This window comes from Geospiza fortis, unplaced genomic scaffold (genome assembly GCF_000277835.1).
Source record: "Geospiza fortis unplaced genomic scaffold, GeoFor_1.0 scaffold660, whole genome shotgun sequence".
NCBI lineage: Eukaryota > Metazoa > Chordata > Aves > Passeriformes > Thraupidae > Geospiza > Geospiza fortis.
This window is the reverse complement of record NW_005054719.1, coordinates 77144-95431: the sequence shown is the minus strand read 5'-3', so window position 1 is coordinate 95431 and position 18288 is coordinate 77144. Positions and strand designations below refer to the sequence as shown.

Below are 18288 nucleotides of genomic sequence, written 5' to 3'. Positions count from 1 at the left end.
TCGGATGGTCAGAAACAATATGGGAAGAGGAAAATCCCCCAAACCCCCATTTTTGCCACATTTTCATCTAAATCTGAGCCTGCAGAGCTCTTGTTCCTGGAAGACGGAGAAGGTCACACCACCAACCCACTCCAAGAGAAAACATGGGAAAAAAAACCATCTGGAAGTCTGAGATGGAATTTCCAAACTGATTTTCGGACTCGGTGGGGTTCAGTGAAGACTTGGGAATTCAAACTCGGGAATCCAAACTTGGAGTCCAGGAAGGATTTTGTGGGATTCAAGGACTTGAAGCCGCTCCTGTAGGACCAAACCCACTCTGGATCCGTATTTTTGGCTCCACACTTTTCCAAGGGATCCATGAATCCATGCCAAGACCCTCCAACACTTCCCAAAAACCAGGTATTGATAGTCGTGTTTCCAATATTATCCAATCCCGCTGCAAATGAGCGCAGGAAAATTATTTTTGCCTTAACAGCCCTTCCTGCTGGGAATGTGCTCGGATTCGGTCATGTTTGGAAAACAGAGCAAATATTTCTCCAGAAGATGTCTGGAGAAGTAACTTTATTCCAAAAAAACCATCCCTAAAATCCCCCCATGGCTCCCGTTAATAAAATTCGGATCTGGTGTTGGTTTCGGGAGGAAAAAAAGAGGGAAAAGAAACAAATCTTCCTAATAGGATAAAGCTCCAAAATTTTAGTGGAGCAAGGAGGCAATAAAATTAAGCTTCTGTCAAAGCTGATTTTAATGGGATTTAGCCCTGGAATTACGGACGGCTGTGTGGAATTGCCTAATCCCTTTTTCCTCACCAGCGCATGTGAATGGAATTCCTCCTCCTCCTCCTCCTCCTCCTCCTCCTGCTCCTCCTGCTCCTGCTCCTCCTCCTGCTCCTGCTCCTCCTCCTCCTCCTCCTCCTCCTCCTCCTCCTGCTCCTGCTCCTGCTCCTCGTCCAGGATTCCCGAGAGAAAGGCATCACCTCTGATCCCACTGCTGTACCCAAAACCATGTTGGAATTTAGATGGATCCCCAATTCCATGGAGGAATCCAGATGAACCCTCAAAACCGTGTCAGAATTTAGATGGATCCCCAATTCCATGGAGGAATCCAGATGGGTCCTCAATTCCATGGCAGAATCCAGACAGATCCTCAATTCCGTGGCAGAATCCAGATGGATCTCCACATCCATGGCAGAATCCAGATGGACACCCAAATCCATTGTGGAATTTAGATGGATCCCCAATTCCATGGGGGAATCCAGATGGGTCCTCAATTCCATGGCAGAATCCAGACGGATCCTCAATTCCGTGGCAGAATCCAGATGGATCTCCACATCCATGGTGGAATCCAGATGGATCCCCAAATCCATGGCGGAATCCAGACGGATCCCATCCCTGGAAGTGCGCAAGGCCAGGCTGGAGCAATCTGGGATAGAGGAAGGTGTCCCTGCCCAGGAACTGGATGAGCTCTAAGGTCCCTTCCAACTCAAACCATTCCATGATTCCAGGAGATTCCTGGAGCTGTTCAAGGTCCTTCCCTAGGGATCTGCTTCCCAGCACTCCACCCCCATCCAGCACAGCAGCATCCTTGGGGAAAATCTGGTGGGAATGTCGGTTTTTCCATCTAAAAACTCCACTGGAACCTGGTCATGGCCAAAACGGGATCGTCAAACCCAACGGACACCGGAATTCCCCACGTGGGATGGACCAACAGCTCCTCCACACCCCTCCAGGATGGAATTCTCGCTCCTCTGGATTCCCAGGTTTCTGTTCCAGGTGCCAGCATCAAGCTCCACATGCTCCTCCATCCTTTAATTTCGCTGAGCCCGAAAATGGGTGGATTTTTCTTGGAATTTTTCAGTGTTGTCACTTCCAAGATCTTCCCAATCCATTGGAGCCATGGCTTGGTTTCCATCCATCGTTTTTCCCGCTGTTCCATTTCCCGTCAGCGTTAATTATCCCCATCCAAACGAGCTCCAGGCCTCCTCCCATCCATCTCCAGCGAGTTTTGGAGTTGATGGATGAGCGAACCCATCCCAAAAATTCTGACCAAAATGGGATCGTCAAACCCAACGGACACCGGAATTCCCCACGTGGGATGGACCAACAGCTCCTCCACCCCCCTCCAGGACGGCCTCCACCCCCCTCCAGGACGGAATTCCCGCTCCTCTGGATCCCGGGTTTCTGTTCCAGGTGCCAGCATCAAGCTCCACATGCTCCTCCATCCTTTATTTATTATCCTCCATCCGAAAATGGGTGGATTTTTCTTGGAATTTTTCAGAATTTTTTGCTCCCAACATCTTCCCAATCCATCGGTTTCCATCCATCATTTTTCCCGCTGTTCCATTTCCCGTCAGCGTTAATTATCCCCATCCAAACGATCTCCAGGCCTCCTCCCATCCATCTCCAGCGAGGTTTGGAGTTGATGGATGAGCGAACCCATCCCAAATATTCCGACTGGGGGGAGCCGGGCAGGGAATTTCCTCAGGGATCCGCGGGAGGATGGAGCGGCAGTTGCACATTCCCGGGGATGGCCGAGCCGGCCGCGCTCGCTTTTCTGGGACGAGCCGAGTTTTTGGGAATAATTAACACCCACCAGCTGAGATTCCGGCGTTAACGAGCATCCTCTGGAATCGGCCAGGGCAGGATTCCCAGCTGATTCCTGGTTAATATTTAACCAGGAATTCCGGCTATCCCGGCTTCCCGCGGGCAGGGATGGTGTTTTCCCAAGGTTTTTAAGGGAAGTCCTTACGGATTTTGCTTGGCCCAACAGATTTGTTGGATTGAAGGAGGAATTTTACAGTGAGGGTGGTGAATCTGTGGATGCTCCATCCCTGGAATATTCCAGGCTGGGTGGGATGGGGCTTGGAGCAACCTGGGATGGTGGAAGGTGGCCCTGCCCATGGAAAGAGGATGGAACTGGATGGTTTTCAGGACCCTTCCAACCCAAACCATTCCATGTGTACGGTCTTTCCTGGAATCTCCACACGGGCCTGGTTTGTGTCCTCAAGCCAGACGTTCCCACCCAACCTGGCCTCGGAACAGCCAGGATAATCTGGAAAACTCAACCCAAACAAATAATTCCCAAAACGGGCGTCAAGGACTCCCACAAGAACGGGGCTACGACTGCATTCCCAGAAATCCCGATGGATAAAATCGCACGGAGATGATCACAGGAAGCAAAACCAGTTCCAACCAAAAACCCGACCGGTTTGGAAACCCGGCTTTGGTTTTGGAAAAGTGTCCTGAGGTCTCCCCAAAATCCTTCTCCATGCAAAACCGGCCCGGCTCCCTCATTTTCTCCTCTCCCACCCTGTGCTCCATCCTGGTGATTCCCTGCTGGATTCTCCCAGGTTTTTCAGGTTTTGGACAACCCAAAGGTTGCCCAGTTGTGGTCAAACGAGGATTAAATCTTCGCTGGACCTTCCGAGGTGTTCCCAACTTCCCTTCCTCACCTGCCCTTGGGATAACAATTCCCAGCATTCCTGAATCCTTGGGCGGCCACCGGTTTGTCCATCCCATGGCCTTGCCAAGCTTCAGGAAGTTCTTCCCAACCCATCCTTGATCCATAGGAACCCTCGGAGCGCCAGCCCTGCCCTCCAGCTTGTCTGGAGCCGGGGGTGGCTCCACAGATTATTGATAAGGATATCCAGATTATTGATAAGGATCGGGAGAAGAGTCGGGATCGGCCTGGGAGGAGCCTGAAATTGGGAATGAGCCTTCAACCGCCACCCTCCGGGCTGGACAATCCGGTTTTTATCCATCAAATCGTGTCCCTGGATGGATGAGGGACACATCCAAAGCCTTTCTGGGGCACTTCAAAGGTGGTTTTCTGCGAATAAAGGCGATTTTCCATTGAAAAAGTGTGATTTTCCAGTGAAAAATGTGATTTTCCACTAATAACTGTGATTTTCCAATAATAAAGGTGGTTTTCCAATAATTAAGCTGATTTTCCAGTAATCAAGATGATTTTCCATTAGTAAGTCTGATTTTCCAATGAAAAAGGTGATTTTCCAATAATTAAGATGATTTCCAATTTAAAAAGTGATTTTCCAGTAGTGAAGATGATTTTTTTCATTAATAAGTGCGATTTTCCACTAATACGGATGATTTTTCAATAATTAAGGTGATTTCCAATTATAAAAAATTATTTTCCAGCAATGAAGATTATTTTTCATTAGTAAGTATGATTTTCCAATGAAAAGGGTGGTTTTCCACCAATAAAGGTGATTTTCCAATAAAAAAGGTGGGTTTTCCAACAATTAAGGTGATTTTCCAGTAATGAAGATGATTTGTTATTAATGAAGATGATTTTTCATTAAAAAGTGTGTTTTTTCAATGAAAAATGTGATTTTCCACTAATAAGGAAAATTTCATGCAAATAAGGGTGATTTTCCAAAAATTAAGGTGATTTTCCAGTTAAAAAAGTTATTTTCCAGTAATGAAGATGATTTGTTATTAATGAAGATGATTTTTCATTAATAAGTGTGATTTTCCGCTAATAAGGGTGGTTTTCCAATAATTAAAGCGATTTCCAATTTTAAAAAAAGTGATTTTCCAGTCATGAAGACGAATTTCCAGTGAAAAAATTGATTTTCCATTATTAACTGTGAATTTCCAATGAAAAAGGCGATTTTCCACTAAGTGTGGTTTTCCAGTGAAAAAAGCGATTTTCCAATAATTAAGCTGATTTTCCAGTAATGAGGACGATTTGTTATTAATGAAGATGATTTTCCAATAATTAAGGCGATTTTCCAATAATTAAGGCGATTTTCCAATAATTAAGGTGATTTTCCAATAGAAAAGGTGATTTTGCATTAACCAAGATGCTTTTACACCAATAAAATTAATTTTCCCTCAACAATTTTCCCTAAACCGCGGCTTACAAATCCTCCAGCACCGACAGAAATTTATCCTGGGAACCTCTGGCACAAACAACAAAACCTAACTAATGTTTTTTTTTTTAAATCAACAAATCCAGCAGGTTTTTTTTTTTTTCCTGCCTAGAACACGGCACCACTCCCCAGCCTTTGGAAAATCAGGGAAAGCGAGCGGCCGGAAATAGCTCAGCTCCATGGCAAAAGCCAGGAATAGAAATGAAATCCCGGCTCCAAATCCCCGGCTTTAATCGCCGCCCTCCATACTCTTAATTACAGCCCCCGCCTCCCATAAAACTTCAAAGATGGTTTTCTTCGGAATTACGCAACCGGAATTTCGGGGCCGACGCAAGCGCTCGGAGGAATTAGGCAAATATCCGAAATATCCGCCTAATCCGGGGAATTCAAGGGAAGGATATTAAAAAAGCTTCAGACCCCGATTTCCATCCCAGCTCGGAGCAAAAAATGCCAGATATGAGATTTTTTTTTGTTTGTTTTTTTTTTTTTTTTTCCTGGGAAATCTTTGAGGATGGAATGAGGAAGGGGAGTCCAGTCTTGTTTGGGTTATGCCGGGAATGTGTTTTCCACCGGTTATCCCCAAATATTTCCTCGGATAATTCCATCCCCGGGGAGTTTCACCGTCTCAATAAACTCAAGGGTCATGGGGAGGAACTGGATTAAGGAAGGAGCCTGGAAAATGGATTTGAGGATCTTGGAAGTCTTTTCCGACCTTTAATTCCGTGGAAAACTCACCCGGATGGGTGGGATGGGACCTGGCACCGTTGGAGCACCCCCAGGGCTGGAAAAGGGGAAAGGAAGTTGAAGCCGAAGGAATTTTGGAGCAGGAAAATCTCCCGTGGAGGGAAATCCAATTTTTGGATAAATTTGGGAATGCTGGGAGATCCTACCAAAGAATTCCAGCAATGCCCCATCCCTGGAAGTGTCCAAGGCCAGGCTTGGAGCAACTCAAACTGTTGGAAGACCACGGAATTCCGGCCCCTTTGCCATGGACGGGGACATCCAGCGTCACTCGGAGACGGATTGGGTGGGAATAAACCAAAACCGGGGATGAAGCACCACAAAAAAACCATCGGAAAACTGAGTTTGGGATCCTTCCTCACAATCTGGGAAACTGAGGATCTCGTGGGACCAGGGGAAGAGGCTGAAGCCGGGGAATTTCCAGTTCTCCCAAGTTCCTCCTGGCTCCTCACACCAGGAGACCTCACCCGGCTGGGAAAATCCCACACTTGGATGAAGAAAGGCCCAGAATTCCAAGCCTCAAGCTCCTGCTGGAGGCAGGACATTGGGAAGGAAACTCCCGAGGATCTTCCCCGTGCCTCGGTCCTTCCGCGCGGTTTTCCAGAGGGACTCCAAGTCCTCGATTTCTCTTCCTTCTCATCCTGGAGCAAGGCTGGGAATCCCTGCAAGGACCTGGAAAACCCTCGGGCAGCAGGTGCTCCGGGGATTTACGTCATTGATCCACCTGTTTGCCAAACCCGGGCACGGCAGATTCTTCCCAGCGCCTCCCGGGAAAGGAAATAAACTGAGAGAATTCCAAGGGAAAAATCGTGGGACGGTCAAATTGGGTATTTTAGAGATTTGAGGCATCTTTTATTCCACAAATCTGCTTTTTTTTGGGAATTTTTGGAGTCAGGACATGGCTGCTGCCTGTAAGGGGTGGGGGTTTGATCCCAGAGAGCTGCAGCGGGCGCATTCCAGGGATTGGATTTTGGGATAATTCCCCTTGGATATTCCAGCTCAGCCTTAATCCAGGAAGATTTAAATGCTCTGTTTTATCTCCGATTTCCCGGCACTTTCATAACCAGGACGTGCAAAAAAAAGTGGGAATCCTGAGGAATAACTCGGGCACAATTTCCCAGCAGATGGGATTTGGGTGAAGACCCCTTGCATTCCAAAATTCCTGCATTTTGGTCCAAGGAAAACGCTCCTGACAGTCAAAAATCCACTTCCTTGTCCTTCAAGTTTCCCCTTGGAATTCCTCCTTGGAGAAGCAGCGGCAGGGCCGAGTTTTCCATGGAAAAGGCTTCCTTTTCCCTTGCCTGACACCTCCTCCAAGGATTTCAAGCCCATAACCTCAGACGCTTCCTGACGGTGCGGAAAATCCCGACACCAAATCCGGCCGACGTTCCCGCTCCGAGATTTCACGGCTGTCAAGGCACGCGCCGCAGGAAAGCCAACGTTTTAAGACAAGCGTGGAAAACTCCAGGGAAAAGCTGGGAAATCCCGCTGGGAAGGCTCTGCTGACCACCAGGACAAAGCTGCTGTTGAGATCCTGGGGTTGATTCCCGAGCTGGGAATCAAATCCCACCTCACTGTGGAAGCGCGAGGTGATTCCGGTGGGATCCAGGAGCTTGGCAACGGCAAATTCCCAGTGGATTCCAAGGGCCGACCCGCACGGGTGGGATGGAACATCCCCATGGATGTGAGGAATGGACTGGGAGAGGCCTCCAGCATCTGGAGACGCTCTGGTTCCTAAATCCTAAATTTTAAGGGTGTGAATTCCAATAAAAACTTCCCCACTTATCCCAAATTCCCTTTTCCAACCAGATGAGCTGAGCTTATCCAGAAACCTTTTAAATAAGATTTCCTGGGATGAAACCTGGACTGGGAGGTTCCACCAGGAAACCCCCAGAGCTCCCTCCCAGCTGCGGATCTCCTGTGAGAAACCCAGCTGAGATCTGGGAATCGTGGAATCTCATGGAATCATGGAGTGGCTGGGGTTGGGAGGGGCCTTCAAGATCATGGAATTCCACAGGGACACCTTCTGCTATCCCAGGTTGCTCCAAGCCTTGTCCAAGCTGGCCTTGGACACTTCCAGGGACGGGGAAAACGCAGGAATGGGGAAAACGCAGGAATGGGGAAAACGCAGGAATGGGGAAAACGCAGGAATGGGGAAAACGCAGGAATGGGGAAAACGCAGGAATGGGGAAAACGCAGGAATGGGGAAAACGCAGGAATGGGGAAAACGCAGGAATGGGGAAAACGCAGGAATGGGGAAAACGCAGGAATGGGGAAAACACAGGAATGGGGGAAACGCAGCTGATGGCATCTGAATTTTAAAATTTTTTAAAATGAATTTTTAAAGGTCCAAGACCTGGGATCTGCTCAATCCCAATCCCTGGAAAGGCCAAGACCTGGAATTCCCGGAGATTCCAGGACACACAACCTCCCATGGGCCAAACCCAGCCCAGGGCTGAATTCTCTTCCAGGAGATTTCCAGGGATCAAACATTTTTATTTGAGAGTCCTGATTCCACCTTGGGAATGATCCTTTCCCCAGGAAACTCCTGCATTCCACCTTGGGAATGATCCTTTTCCCAAGAAATTCCTGATCCCGCTTTGGGAACGATCCTTTCCTCAGGAAATTCCAGATCCCAGCTCAGGAATGATCCTTTCCCCACGAAATTCCTGATCCCACCTCGGGAATGATCCTTTTTTCCAGAGAAACTCCTGATCCCACCTCAGGAATGATCCTTTCCCCAGGAAACTCCTGATTTCATCTCCAGAATGATCCTTTCCCCAGGAAATTCCTGATCCCACCTCGGGAATGATCCTTTCCCCAGGAAACTCCTGATTTCATCTCCAGAATGATCCTTTCCCCAGGAAATTCCTGATCCCACCTCGGGAATGATCCTTTCCCCAGGAAATTCCAGATCCCATCTCCGGAATGATCCTCTCCTCAGGAAATTCCAGATCCCACCTTGGGAATGATCCCTTTTCCAGGAAATTCCTGATCCCACCCCTGTTCTTGCAGCAAATCCCAGGGAATTTAAAATCCATCCCCCGATCCTTGTTAATCCCTCACGCCGCTTTGGGAATGGGATCCTGCTCCATCAACACCTCCTGGGCTCATTTCCCACCAGGAAAACGGGAATTCTGCCCCTCTGACCTGGCCAGGTGAGATCCCACCTGGAATTCTGCATCCAAGATCCAACAGCAGGAGGATGTGGAGCTGCTGGAGCAATTCCAGAGGAGGCCATGGAGATGCTCCAAGGGCTGGACAGAGGCTGGGAAGAGCTGGGAATGTCCAGCCTGGAGAAGGGAAGGATCCAGAGAAATCTTGGAGCACCTTCCAGTGCCTAAAGGGGCTCCAGGAGAGCTGGAGAGGGACTTGGGACAAGGGATGGAGGGACAGGACACAGGGAATGGCTTCCCACTGCCAGAGGGCAGGGATAGATGGGATTTGGGAAGGAATTCTTCCCAGGGAGGGTGGTGAGGGGCTGGGATGGAATTCCTGGAGAAGCTGTGGCTGCCCTTGGATCCCTGGAAATGTCCCTGTCCAGACTGGATGGTGCCTGGACCAACCTTGGATAGTGGCAGGGGTGTCCCTGCCCATGGAAAAGGTTGAAATTCCACGATCTTTCAGGCCTCCTCCATCCCATCCCATCCCATCCCATGATTCTGTAATTCCACAGCTCCACGATTCCACATCTGCCGGCAGCGAACGACCCCAAACCCATCTCCATTCCCCAAAATCCCCCTGCTCCACGAGGATCCCCCCATTCCCAGGCTCGGAGATTCCATCAGAGCCCCTCCCGGGACCTGGGGAAGGCGGAACCTGCCCCGAGGCGCGGAGCCTCTGATGTGCCACATGAAAGCGCTCGCCGAGCCGGGAATTCCCGTTCCCATCCAGCCGCAGTTTCTGGCAGCAGCAGTTGGGAACGGGAATTCCACCCCGGATTGGTCTCCTCAACCTGGCCGGGTCCTTAATGTGGTCAAAAAGCATCAATTAAGAGAAGACAAATACATTAATTAACGACCCGCCTCAGGTCTCCCAGAAAAGCTGCGGATTCTCCGTGCCTGGAATCATCCCAGGTCAGGCTGGGATGGTGGGAGGTGTAGGAGATGGAAAAATATGGATTTTAAGGCTCCTTTCCAACCCAAACCATTCCACAATTTGCAGATTTTAGTCCATAAAAGATGAAAGGACAACGGAGGAACGACGCGAATGTCTCCGAATGTTGTCCTTGGGAACGGAGCTCTGGCTCCCTTCTCCTTCCCGAGGGAAATTATCCCTGCCAGGAGCTCCCCAGACCTGTGGGACAAGCCGTGGTTGTGGCATGAATCATCCCAACTTCTCAGGGAGATCTTATCCAGGGAAATCATTTAAAACCACGCCGGGCTCTAAACCCGAATTTCAAATCCTAAAAACAAATTTCAAGAGGACGAGAAATTATTCCTTTGAGGAAACTTCCTGCAGGGAACACCTAAAACATCCCTAAGGTGGAGAAACACCTTTTCCTGATGTTTTGCTCTCTTCCTCCTTGTTTTTTGGAGGATCCAACTCCACTCTCAGTGGAGACCCATGAGGAGAGCATGAGGAACCAACCACAAACCATCTTTACCCAAGGCCGGCAGGATTTTGCTCTTGGACACTGCCAGCACTGGAAATTCCTGATTTTCTCCCACCTGGGCTCTAAACCCAAATTTCAAATCCTAAAAACGAATTTCAGAGGATGAGAAATTATTCCTTCAGGGAACACCTAAAATACCCCTATGGTGGAGAAACACCTTTTCCTGATGCTTTTCCCTCTTCCTCCTTGTGTTTTTGTAGGATCCAACTCCACTCTCAGTGGAGACCCACCAGGGGTCGAGCATGAGGAACCAACCACAAACCATCTTTACCCAAGACCGGCAAGATTTATCTTGGAGACCACCACCACTGGAAACTCCCGATTTTCTCCCACCTTTACCTTTCCGTTTCCTCCTTCACCACGGAATACTGGCTGGGCTGGCGGCTCGGGCGCTGCTCCTGCACCTTCTCGCTGCCCTCCAGCTCCTGCTCCAGGGACGAGCTGGTGCTTCCCTCCCTGCTGACATTGCTGCTCCTGCCGGGGCTGTTTTCCGTGGAAGCCCGCGGCGACTCCGTGTTCTGCTTCAGCGTCTGCAGCTTGGCCAGCGGGATGATGTCGCAGTTCTGGGGACGGTGCCACACCGTCCTCTGCGTGGTGGCATTGTAGTAGTAGAAGCGCGAGGTGTTGGGGTCGAAGAGCTCCCACCACTGGTTCTCATTGGTGCGCTTGATCCGCACCCCGGCGGGCGGGTCCCACACGCACTCCCCCGTGATCAGGTTGGCGTACATGCGCTCCCGGGTCCGAGGCTCGATGATTTCCACCCATTCCAGCCTGGGGAAAGGACAGGGAGAGAAGGGAAATGTCAAGCAAGAGACCTCGGAAGGTTCACCCAACCTGACGATTCCGTGATTTGACGCGAATGTGGGATGGAGATGAGCGAGTTCTCAACTCCTCCTTCCACCCCCACTGAATCTTCCATGTCCAATCTCCCACCCATTCCTGGAAAAAACCTGGAAAAGAACAGGCAGAGAGGGGAAGCATCAACCAAGGTCCCTGCCAATCCCGACTATCCCATCATTCCATTATTTTGACGTGAGCGCGAGATGGAGAAGAGCGACTGCTCAGCTCTTCCTTCCACCCCCATCGAGTCTCCCATGTCCAAGGCCCGATGATTCCCACCCATTCCAGCCTGGAAAAGGACAAGGAGAGAAGGGAAACATCAACCGAGTGACCTTGGAAGGTCACCCAAGCCACCCCATGATTTTCTGATTTGATGAGAGTGCGGGATGGAGAAGAGCGACTTCTCAACTCTTCCTTCCACCCCTATCAAACATTCCATGTCCAAGTCTTGATGATTCCCACCCATTATTCCAGCCTGGAAACGAACAAGGAGAGAGGGGAAGCATCACCCAAGGTCCCTCCCAACCGTCCAATGGCTCCGTGACTCAGTGCTCATGGAAGAAGAGCAATTTGACAGCTCGTCCTTCCACACCTATAAAGTCTCCCATGTCCAAGGCTCGATGATTCCCACCCATTCCAGCCTGGAAAAAAACAAGGATAGAAGGGAAATCCAACCAAGATCCCTTCCAACCCAAACCATCCGATAGTTCCGTGACTCAGTGCTCACAGGGTGGAGAAGAGCAATTTGACAACTTCTCTTTCCACCCCTATAAATTCTCCCATGTCCAAGGCTCGATGATTCCCACCCATTCCAGTCTGGAAAACAACGAGGAAAGAAGGGAAATTCAACCAAGATCCCTTCCAACCCCAAGCATCCAATGGTTTCATCCGTGGCTGGATGAAGAGCGACCTCACAACTCCTTCTTCCACCCCCACAGAATTATTTACACAAAACAGAAAATTTTCCAAAGAGTTTCCAACCAATCCCTGACTTTCAGCTTCCAACAAGTCTGCAAAACCCACGCCAGGTTTGGAGCACCACAATGTCCACCCTTGAAGGTCCAGAGTCGGGGATCAAAGCACGTTCTGTGAGGGAATGGGAAGGGCTGGAGGTTCTGGAATCAGCAACCTGGAGATGAACTTCTCCTGCAGGACCCCGCAGCCCGGCGCTGCCACCCACACCACCAAACCTGGCAGCATTCCCCACAAAAACTCCAAAAAATTCTGGATTCGACCTCGCCCGGCCCAGCTGGAGCAGCGCAGCTCCCCGGCACTCCGAAGATCCCGAAGCTCCTTCCCTCTCTGTCCCGATTTCGACACCGGGAAAAGGCGTCGGCTCCGTGGGTTCCGGCACCATCCCAAACCCCCCGGCCCCAGCACAGCCGGGCTGGGTGACAACAACCACGGGCGGCACCAACACCGAAACCTGGCGGTGGCGGGGATGGAGAGGCTGAGGGCTGGAGGGGCCCAGCCGTGACCTGGGATCCGTGGGAAGGGGTGGAATGGGATGGGAACTGGGATGGAAACTGGGATGGGATGGGATGGGATGGGAACTGGGATGGAAACTGGGATGGGATGGGATGGGATGGGATGGGATGGGATGGGATGGGATGGGATGGAAACTGGGATGGAAACTGGGATGGAAACTGGGATGGGATGGGATGGGATGGGATGGGATGGGATGGAAACTGGGATGGGATGGTCCCATGGGCAAGGGACACCTTCCCCCCTCCCAGGTTGCTCTAAACCCTGCCCAAGGTGGCCTTGGAAACATCCAGGGATCCAGGGGCAGCCAAAGATCCTCCAGGAATTCCATCCCAGCCCCTCACCACACTCACAGCCAGGAATTCCTTCCCAATATCCCATCTATCCCTGCCCTCTGGCAGTGGGAAGCCATTCCCTGTGTCCTGTCCCTCCATCCCTTGTCCCAAGTCCCTCTCCAGCTCTCCTGGAGCCCCTTCAGGCACTGGAAGGGGCTCTGAGGCCTCCTTAGATCCTTCCCTTCTCCAGGATGGACATTCCCAGCTCTCCCAGCCTCTCTCCAGCCCTTGGAGCATCTCCATGGCCTCCTCTGGATCAGCTCCAGCAACTCCAGGCCCTCCTCCTGTTGGATCCTGGAGCTGGGTGCAGAATTCCAGGTGGGATCTCACCTGAGCGGGGCAGAGGGGCAGAATTCCCCTTTTCCTGCTGCCCACGCTGTGGGATGAGCCCAGAACATTGCACCACGTTTTCCTGGGGTTGCCCTGACCCCCCTCCACCCCACTCATAAACACAACAAAAGGAATTTTTGGGATCATCCCGCAGCAAACGGGAGCTTAGAAAATTCCAAAGAGGATTAAGAGAAGTCGTAATCCCAGGAAACCGAGAATTCCACTGATTTTTCAGATTGCCTCAAACACTGCACGTGTCACCTCCGGATAATCCAGAGCGTACCTGAGACGTTCTGGGATCTGCATTTTTGTTCAAATTCCTCTTTTGTGTGGGTTTTTATTTAAAAAAAAAAAAATTAATGAAGTTATTTTTGGGATTTATCCTTGTCTGCTTTTCCAAGGTTTTTAAGGAAAGCCTAGAAATAGATGGGGAGGAATAAAAAGCGAAGTGAGGCTTATCAAGGAAGGTGCCACTTAAACCTGACACATCCAGGGAGTCAGGCAGTGATGGATCACATGGATGGCATCCCGACGCCTTTTCCCGGGAATAAATCCCTGGAGGCTCTTCAGAAACGCCCAATTTGCGAGGAAAAAAATCCCTGGAGGGGGGTCCCAGGTGTGAGCCTGGCTCTGAATCCTCAGCTGGTCCAGCTCATTTTCCAACGGGATTTAAAAAACCTCTGGATGGACAAAAAGAGTGGGATTTTCAGGGAGTGGGATCCCAGCTTGGATCAAACCCCCCTAAAGGAGGAAAACGTGTCCAGCTCCGCCTGGAAATGAGAGGAAAATCCACAATCAAGCTTTTCCCGGCAGAACAGAGACTAAAAGCAGCGGGAGGGGAGTCGGTCCTAAATCTGGGCTCGTCTCGTCCCGCAAAACTCGGATCTGGCGCGGAGCTGGAGGCCACTTCCAGCTTTGGGGAATTGGGATTGGCCAAAGAACCGGCCAGGGTGGCCAATCACACCTGGTCTGTGCCAGCCCAGGGAAGATTTGGGATTCCCAGGATATTGAGGGGCTGGGGCGCGGCCAGGGAAGGGAACGGGATGATTCTGAAGGTCCCGTTCCGACCTAAACCATCCCATGGTTTTATGAGGAGCAATTCGAATTCCCGATTCCCAGCAAGGTTTTGGGGATCTTGGAAGTGGCTCCGCAGCACCTGGGGGGCTCTGCTCCCCAAATTTCCCACTCCCGGGTGATCCCTTTGGAATCTCAAACCAAAATATCCAAGATTTCCCAATATGTCCAAGAACCCAAATCCCCCCATCAGTGCAAAGTTCCCAGGAGAGGACAATTCCCACCTTATTTCCCATCTTATTTCCCAATTTCCCGTCTTGTTTCTCATCTTCTTTCCCTGCTTAAAATTAATTAAAACCTCCTGCAAAACTTCATAAAAATTTAAATTAATAATGGAATTATTAAACGGGTTGGGGTGAAAGGAGCTTTTAAAGCTCATCCGTTCCAACCCCTGCCTGATAGTTTATTTATTATTGATTAATTAATTAACGTTCATTATTAAACCCTTTATTTTATCCATTATCCCCATTATCTTGTTTATCATCCACTTCATTAAAAACCCTTTAATTATTACATCCATTATTTTATTTATTACTGATTTTTCAGGAATATTTGACTTAAAATATGGGGAAAACCCCACAACTCCGTGATGCCAGACCTTGGAAAATCTGGAACAAATGGGGGGAAAAAAAAAATCATGGAATGAGGGCTGGGAGAGGGGTGGATCCTCAGCCGCTCCATGGAGAACGGGAAAACGGCTCCGGTGGTTTTGCCATGGAACTGCTGTGGTCCCATCCCTCGCCGTGGGATTTTGGGAAATTCAGTGTCCTCTCCCCAAAATTCCAAGGCAACCCTGTGGTAGGCCCACCATGGCTCAGTAATGGTGATTTTCACGGAAAATCATGGAATTTTTTCCCTGAGGGAAGGGACCTTTGAGGATCATTTTTTCCAACGCATTTCCATGAGCTGGGACACCTTCCACTATTCCAGGTTGCTCCAATTCCTGGCCTTGGACACTTCCAGGGATGGGCAGCCACAGATTCTCTGGGAATTCCATCCCAGGGCCTCACCACCCTCCCAGGGAAGAATTCCTTCCCAATATCCCACTTAAATTTCCACTTTTCCACTGGGAAGCCATTCCCTGTGTCCTGTCCCTCCATCCCTTATCCCGAGTCCCTCTCCAGCTCTCCTGGAGCCCCTTCAGGCACTGGAAGGGGCTCTGAGGTCTCCTTGGATCCTTCCCTTCTCCAGGCTGGACATTCCCAGCTCTTCCCAGCCTCTCTCCAGCCCTTGGAGCAATTCCATGGCCTCCTCTGGATCTTCTCCAACATCTCCACATCCTCCTGATGTTGGATCCTGGAGATGGAAGAGGATTCCAGGTGCAGGATTCACCTGGGCTGGGCAGAAGGGCAGAATTCCCACCTTTCCTGCTGCCCACTGGGAATTTCTGGGATGTGGCCACACACAGCCAGGTCAGATCCCATTTTTTATCCATCCCTGAGGACAGGAGGGAATGTCCAGCAAAATCAGAGCTCAGGATCCAGGGCGAAGCTCCGGGAGCTCCCGGCCTTGATCCGTAAAAACGCAAACACCAGGAGCTGTGTGATTTGGGAGATTCTGGAAAAGAATCCTGAATTCCCTGCTGGAAAAAGCTACTCCAGGACAGAGGGGGGAACCCAAGCCCTCTGCTCCATCCTGAATCCACGGCAATTCCAGCGGCGGAAAAGCGCTGACCCTAAATCCGCCTCAGGGGAAAAACCGACTCCTCCATCAGAGCCAATCCGCCGCCGATCGTTCCTTCCCAATTAAATGAAACGAGGGAATTCTGCAGCTCCGGGAGGCAGGAGCCGTCGGATCCGGGTGTTTTGATGGAGAAGGGATGTGACTGCCTGGGCAACGTCGGGACGAGGTTCAAGGGCGGCCGCGGTGAAGAGGAGGCGCCGGCGGGAGTATCACGGGATGGGCGGGAGCAATCATGGAATGGTTTGGGAAGGAGCCTAAAGATCATGGAATTCCATGGGCAGGGACGCGTTCCGCTATCCCAGGTTGCTCCAAGGCCTGTCCAACCTGGCCTTGAACAATTCCAGGGATGAGGCAGCCACGGAATTCCCTGGGAATTCCGCTCCAGCGCCTCACCAGTCTCCCAGGGAAGAATTCCTTCCCAAATTCCAATCTAAACCTCTCCATTTTGAATTCCAACCCTTCCCTCTCCTCCCTGTTCCTCTGACAACTTGAAGCCTCAACTCCGGGTAAAGCTGATCCCGCTTGAACCCAATTTCCCTCTTTTTGGACGGTTCAGGGATTTAAAACAACTCCTCCACCTTCTTCCCCCCAGGTCTTTGCTGGGAGCTGCTCCTTTCCGACCAAAATCCCAGGAATCGATGCGGAAATCTGATCCCGTTTCTCTCTGATCCCAAAAAACGCTTGTTCAGCTGCTTTTCCCCCCCTGGGCTGCAGAGATCAATAAATTCCAAATCATTTTAGGTGTGGAACGCCGGGAAATTTAAGCTCGTCCTAAGCCGGGTCGGCTCATGGAGTTAAGCCCGGTGGCAGGAGTGACACCGAGGGGACACCGAGGTGACACCGAGGGAGGGGTCAGGTCCCAAAGGTCCCAAGTGGCTCTGAGGCCAAATTAACCTCAGTGACACCAATCCCAGCTCCTTTAAACCCAGCTTAAATCCAGCTGGGAGTGGGATTGGAGCAACCCGGTCCAGTGCAAAGCCAGGCTTGATGACCTCCAAAGTCATTCCCAACCCGACTAATTTGATGTTCCCGTGATCCTACGAGGTTTTAATGACCTCATTACCATGAAAATCAAAAAAACCCCCATGATCCTACTCTTTTTTTGGGGAATTCAAGAGGTATCAGAGCATGAGAGGATTTTATGGATTTAACGTGGGGAGAACATGAAATCTAAATGCACATCCTAAAATTAAATTCCAGAATGGAATAACTTTAAATCCCAGTTCCAAGTCAGCCTTTCCTGAGATTTGCCACCGGAAGGAGAAAGAGAATATTTGATAACAGCAAAAAACAAGGAATAATCCACAACAACCCTAAATGTTTCTCCAAAACATCAACACAACGAGGGTTTTTTTTTTCCTTGGGAAAAGCATCTCCAAAGGCTGATCCAACAGAAAAATCCTCCTCTGGGTGTTGATGATGACGAAGAGCTTTGTCCCTGCCTTGCTCAGCAGATTCCCGGGAATCTGAGGCATCGGATCGATCCCCGAGCAACGAAATAAATCCATAAAGGACTGGGTGGAAGTCTGGGAGCTGATCCAGCCCCTGGGAGAGCCGGGATGGGAAAAAAATCCAGGGCTGGGAATGCAGGGATGGGAGGAATTCCAAGGATGGAGATGTCAAGGTGCTTAAAAAAGGAGGGGGAGTCATTAATTAAGGGAAAATCGTCTTTAATTGGAGCTGCCCCACCCCCTTGGGGCAGCCACAGCTTCTTTGGGAATTCCATTCCAGGGTCTCACGGGGAGGAATTCCTTCCCGACAGGAGAAGCCTGGGAATGACGATTCCCAATTTAACCCATTGAACCATCAGGTTTCATGGAGCCATGGAATGGTTTGGGTGGGAAAGGACCTCAAATCTCACCTGGATGTGAGTGGTGACACCTTCCCCCACCCCAGGCTCCTCCAGCCTGGATTTGGACACCTCCAGGGATGGGGCAGCCACAGCTTTTCTGGGAATTCCATTCCAGGCCCTCACCACCCATCACCAAATTCCTTCCCAATCTCTCAATTTTTAGTTTCAAATTCCCAGCCCTGACATGAGCGGGTCCTTCCCCTTTCCACCACCATTCCAAGGACTTTGAGGATCCTTTTTCCTGCTCCACGGTGGGATTTGAAGGCACCTCAAGACCTTTTGTTCCAGCCTGCACCGTTCCCAACCATCCCCTTTGCCGCTGACCGCCACGATTGGAAAACCATCGGATATTTAATCGTCCCAAGGGAATTTTTCAGCGAAAAAAAGGAGTGGTAGGACCCTGAGGATGGTTTATTTATCCACAGACCACCAGAGAGCCAAACCT

At 50.3% G+C, this 18288-nt stretch overlaps 1 protein-coding gene across 1 annotated transcript in view; it reads right to left on the bottom strand.

Annotated features, from left to right (window-relative positions):
* The window catches only part of ARHGAP39 (Rho GTPase activating protein 39), a 94029-nt gene that overhangs the window by 30182 nt on the left and 45559 nt on the right, over positions 1-18288 (bottom strand). The window contains exons 2-3 of the mRNA XM_031065251.1: positions 11812-11900; positions 10584-11015 (exon numbers count right to left, since the gene is read on the bottom strand). Of these exons, the coding sequence (XP_030921111.1) occupies positions 10584-11015; positions 11812-11900 (521 nt within the window). The remainder of the gene's footprint in view (positions 1-10583; positions 11016-11811; positions 11901-18288) is intronic.